The sequence below is a fragment of the Quercus lobata genome, chromosome 9, assembly GCF_001633185.2.
Source record: "Quercus lobata isolate SW786 chromosome 9, ValleyOak3.0 Primary Assembly, whole genome shotgun sequence".
Lineage (NCBI taxonomy): Eukaryota > Viridiplantae > Streptophyta > Magnoliopsida > Fagales > Fagaceae > Quercus > Quercus lobata.
Window position 1 is genome coordinate 20,390,580 of NC_044912.1, and position 5,434 is coordinate 20,396,013.

A 5,434-nucleotide genomic window follows, 5' to 3' on the forward strand; every position below is an offset into this window, starting at 1 on the left:
TCAGTTAGATATATAGATGTGTTTGATTATTGTACAATTACAAAATGCATGACAAAATGGTAATTGATGTGCAACGAAAATTCGCTAAGTCATCTCCCGTCCATATACGTTGTCCAAAGGATAGACAAGAGGTAAATCTTTGCCAACTCGTCCGTCTGTCCTTAAGGACAGACGAGCTCACTATCGTCCGTCTGTCCTTGAGGACAGACGGGCTTTCTACCGTTCATCCATCCGTAAAGGATGGACGAACTTGCTACCATCCCCTCGTCCATAAAGGACAAGGGAGGTTACTACGTCTCCGCTGAGTGGAAGAACGTACCGTCGCCAGTCAAGCCCAACCGTTGTGAAACGTAAATTTCTACGTCAGTTACGGAATTTACTTCCGAGCTTGTTGGATTCCTTAACTGTAGGAACGGTTACCAAACAAGTAACCGCTTCCCGCATACTATATAAGCACATGCCAATGAAAGAGTAACGCATTCTGTTTTTGGGAGACTCAGTTTACATTTTTAGTCAGAGACTAACTTCACCATTGGAGGGATCTTGGCAGGCTTCCACCGGTCTCCTCTGAGTTTTTGCTTGTTTTCTCAGGATCTAGTCGCAAGTTTATCAACGCCTGACATTTTCAGTCCACTGATATCCCAGGGTTTATCAGTAATTGCTAGTCAAAAATGGTAATTGATTTACTATAATAATTTATATAAATTTATATATTTATTATTAAATTTTATATAAATTAAAAATATATAATTTATATAAATTTTTATATATATTAAAATTTTTATAATATATATATATATATATATATATTGTTATGTAACATTTGTGTATATTTGCATCACTAGCTTAGTGGTGTGCAGAACGTGTTTTGCACAAACGGTCTCTAGTTCGAGACTTGACTTTGCTTATAATTTTTTTTTTTTAATTTTAAAACTCTTATTTCAGATTTTAAAACCCTAGCAATAGCATCATATAAATATGTCTTTTCTTTTCTCCCAGCCGCCCCCTTCCCCAAATTCTTTTCTCTTCCTCCAGACCCGTTGCCCTCCCCAAATTTTTTTTCTCTCTTCAAGAGACGCCAATAAGTTTGGCCCCCTTTTGCAATCTAATCCTTTTGTTTTTCTTTTCTTTGTCTTTGTCTTGCAATCTAATTTTTTTTAAAAAGAAAAAGAAAAAAAAAGAGAGAAAGATTTAAAGATGGTGGAATAATCGACCTCGATTCGATTTCGCTGCTTGGCGGCTTGTTGATGTCTCGTCCCGTCGATTCGAGCTTGTCGCATAAGAATGCGTTGTTGCGTTGCATCGAGCACGTGAAGCTCTGGGTCGCTAAGTGTGATCGGCCTATTGATTCCAATGCCAACCTTACTTGTATAATCTTTGATTTGAATATAATTCTCTTTGTTTTGAATCAATTTTGAAGAATTGTGTGTGTGATTTTGATTTTTTTGGTGGTGTTGTTGTAGATTCGGCATTGAGAGAGAGGCTGAATAAGATTATGGCTTCGGACTATTTCACTACCTCGCCGGAAATGAAGGCTCCGGTGGAAGTTGTAGCTGGAAATTACGCCTCTTTCCAGGTACCGATCACAGGGCCAACACAAGTGGAAGGTTCAGTTGCTCAGTTCCAGCATCAGGTATAACTTTTTAATGATTTCGGTTTTGTTTTCTGCTTTTTGGATTTTGATATCGATAAATTTGCCTTTTTGTTATGGTCTTGTATTACTCGTTATGATATAGATTTGCGCATTGCTTTATTCGATGACTTGCATTGTAGTCTTAATATGAGAAACTTTGTTGAGGAATTGGTGGAATAATGTATTTTAGTGGTTGGCGTTTTACTCTGTAAATGTGAACAATATTTGATTTTTCTAGAAGCTTAAGATGATTTGATTGGGTTACACTAAAGTGATAATAGTAATGTGACTGCGCGTATCTTTTTATGTGCTTAAGATGTGTTGGGAGTTGATAATTAGCACTCACATTGCTAGAATCTACTGACAGTGAAAAAAGAAATTTTGGTAGCTAGTTCCCATTTGTGCAGTAACCTATGGATTGTAGAAACAGTGAATGGGTTTTTTTTTTTTTACTTATTATATATGAATGTGTAATGGAGTGTATTAATTTTTGGTAATATATGAAACACAAAGGCCTTGAAATAACTATAAGCTGGTCAATATAAACCTTTCTCATTTCTGTATTATATAAATAGGTTTCTAGTTCCTACATTGAATACTGGGAGATGGGCATTAAAGTTTACCATTGCATTACATGCATAGACCTGTGATTTTGTGAAGCTGTTATGTTAAAGCCCATAGATTTTCAATCTTAAAAAAGATCTAATTTCTTTGTCTTTGTCTCTATCTCCACTTACGGCGACACCAACCGCATCAACTCTGCCGTCCAACAAGCTCTCTCCTCCACCGGCATCTCCCTCAACCACGTCCCCGCCGGTAACCCTTTTCAACTCACTGAATTTTTTTTTAAATTTTTTAAATTTATTACTTCTAGATCTTAGATTAGATCTAGTGTTAATTGTATATATATATATATATATATATATATATATTTATTTATTTATTTATTTATTTAGGGGTGAAAGATGCAAGTGACAAGAAGGTGTAGTGGTACTAGTAGTAGACTTGTTCTACGGTTTTTATTAATGTCAAACCTGGAAAGATCATATAGAGAGTAATGGAAGTTATAGAAGGTGATAAAAATCTACTAATGTGAGCATCGACTTTGGAATAAGGCATGGGGATAATACAATAGAAGGTGATTATTAACTTGGTTTATTTAAGGGACTAGTAAGAGGTCTTTTGAAGTTGTTTATGTTTTCTTGGTTTATTTATTTTGGTTGTGTTGTGTTGCAGTTATTAACTTGAAGCTCTAGAGATGGCAATCAAGAAGAACACTATAGTGTTCTTGGAGACTGGCTCTGGCAAGACTCTGATTACCATTATGCTTCTGCGCAGCTTTGCCTATCTTCTCCGCAAACCTTCGCCTTTCATTGCAATCTTCTTAGTTCCCCAAGTTGTGTTGGTCCCTCAAGTATGCCAACTGTTAACTTCCTCTCTTTCTCATTGTATACATAATCACATGTATGTAATAGGCATATGTAATTGTTTATGCATTTAAGGCATTAGGTTTTTTATTTAAATGGGATTCATCACATGTAGGGATCAATAAATGCCTTGAAAGTATTGGGTTTTAATGGAATGAATCACATTTCTCTTTTAAAGTTGTTAGAGATAGGTGTTAACAGATAAAAGATGCACTTGCAATTTAACAAAAGAAGACAAAATATTATGCACTGCCTGTACCATTCTTGTTTCATTTCTAATGTTGGGTAGCATTGAAAACAAAAAATTGCAGTTGTTTGTTTTGGTTCTTGAAAATTTTGAATTTTTGAACTTGATGCGTCCCATGCATATCTATGGCATTGATATGGAAGTTTGAATTTTTAAACTTGGGATTCAGGTTTAAATTGAAAAGTAAACTTTTGTTTCCTATTCATTTTTTAGCAGTGAAGTTAGATATGGATACTGATGCTGAAATTAAGAAGTTTATCATTCTCATTCACAATTATAACATGGACTTGAAATTCTGGAATTGTGAGACAGCATCTGTTGAAGAAAAAAATATATTGAATCTTTTTAAAACCTTCTCCATCTCTTTATTATTAGCAAGCTAATTCAATTATTACAATAGAAGGTGATTATTTTCTTGTAATAATTGGTGGTGGAATGGTTTTGTGGTTTATTGTTGTCTCTTTGCTTGTCCATTTTTCTAGAAGTAAAGAACACTTTGAAATTTCAAGGTAAATTGAATGACTGAACAAGAAGTTATATTTTATTTATTTTTTATTATATATATATATATTTTTCTTTTGTTAATTTTATGATGATAGTTATAGATAATGTTCTGTATTTAATAATATATTTCTATGTTAATATAATGTTAGTTTTGAGACAATTGTGGTGTTATCTGGTTAAATTTGTGGTTTTTCTTAGTGCAGCTAAAATTATTACAGGATTTATTTGTAATAGAAATGTGGTTTTAAAACCCACTAGAAATGGGAAAAAAAAAAGAAGAAAAAGACCTATAGCGGCGGGCAAAAACCGCCGCTAAAGGTGAACATTTTATGTTTTAAATGATTCCTATTGCGACGGCGTATGCCCGCCGCTAAAAGTCAATGCCACGAATTCTGAACACGTATGGCGGCGGTTTTATGCCCGCCGCAATAAACCTTCATGCGTCGCTAAAAGGTGCATCTATAGCGGCGCTTTTTGCGACCGCCGCAATATACCTATAGCGGCACTGCAACATTGACGGAACGGCCCGCCGCGATAGCACCCGCCGCTATAGGTCAAATGTACCTTTAGCGGCGGTTTTGGCCCGCCGCAATAGCTCTTTTTCTTGTAGTGATTCTAGCTTAATCTAAGTATATATGTGTGTAAAGCTCCCTTTTGAAGACTTGAACCTTGGCCCTGCTCCCCACACCCCAACAAACCCCAACAAGTATTTATACTTGTGGAGTAACCATTACGCTAAGGGTGCACAGTAGAGGTTCAACCTTTTTTTTATTTTTATTTATTTTTTATTTTTTTATATTAATTTTATTTTAGGTATTCAACAATCCACGTAAATTTAAAATTAGTGTGTTCACATGAACATCTTGATCAATACGTAACGTCGCTCTTAAGAGTCGATTGTAAATGGTACAAAATCACTTTTACATAAACTACAACTTTTTTTTTCATCACTCATAATAAATCATTTTAGATGTTATAGAAAAAGCATCCCTACACTTTAGTGCACAAGCTTTGAATACTGTCTCATGACTCATTTATTTAATAAAGAAAAAAAAAACATTTTATATCATTTTTCATAAAACATTGATATAGTAGGAAATAAATTTTTTTTTTTTTTTTTTTTTTTTTTTTGAATAAAGCTCTAGATGGTAATGAAGTGGGATAAGGTCGAATCATGAGCAAAACCAATTCTCGCTGCATCATCTCTTCGAGACAAGGAAAATATGCATGGGACAGAACAGGGCATGGTGGATCATGCAAGGTAGGTTGCTTTTGCCATCATATGTGATTGAAAATGCTATTGTCACAAATTTTTTCAAAACAAATTGCACAATTCCTAAGTTTGTCAACTTTGAGTGATGGGAAAAAAAGGTGATAAATTCATTATTGTTTGTTGTGTCTACCATGGTTTTTTAAAATTAGAATGGGCTAGCTCATTGAACTGAGAGCCAGATCAGCTGGTTGAACTAGGAACTGGCCACCAGTTCAATTTTTAAAGCCCGCAAAACTGAAAATTATATTTTGTAGCGAGCCTCTCGAACCACAGTTAAACTGCCTAGTTTGCTGAACCGAAGACGATTTTTCCAGTTGAATATGTGTTTTTCTTATTACCAAAAAAATTCC

General features: G+C 34.7%; 1 protein-coding gene across 4 annotated transcripts; it reads left to right on the plus strand.

Moving 5' to 3' along the window:
- Positions 1-948: 948 nt before the first annotated feature.
- On the plus strand, positions 949-5,135 carry LOC115959602. 4 transcript variants are annotated; one of them, XR_004084935.1, is made up of 5 exons: positions 949-1,368; positions 1,464-1,633; positions 2,408-2,449; positions 2,590-2,771; positions 2,870-3,237. XR_004084935.1 is itself a non-coding variant. In XM_031078044.1 (4 exons), exons 1-4 carry the CDS (start codon positions 1,248-1,250, stop codon positions 2,879-2,881), a joined length of 345 nt encoding a protein of 114 aa, XP_030933904.1. In that variant the 5' UTR covers positions 949-1,247; the 3' UTR covers positions 2,882-3,237. The 4 variants fall into 4 exon arrangements, 1 of the variants encoding a protein (XP_030933904.1); XM_031078044.1 differs by lacking the exon at positions 2,590-2,771; XR_004084934.1 differs by having other exon boundaries at positions 980-1,368; positions 1,464-2,449.
- Positions 5,136-5,434: the final 299 nt, after the last annotated feature.

Bases quoted from the DNA above. Each gene is read 5' to 3' on its own strand.
- LOC115959602 (XM_031078044.1), top strand. From the start codon at position 1,248: ATGTCTCGTCCCGTCGATTCGAGCTTGTCGCATAAGAATGCGTTGTTG. The intron at 1,369-1,463 runs GTATAATCTTTG...GTGTTGTTGTAG, and splicing joins TTCCAATGCCAACCTTACTT to ATTCGGCATTGAGAGAGAGG. The intron at 1,634-2,407 runs GTATAACTTTTT...CCGTCCAACAAG, and splicing joins TTGCTCAGTTCCAGCATCAG to CTCTCTCCTCCACCGGCATC.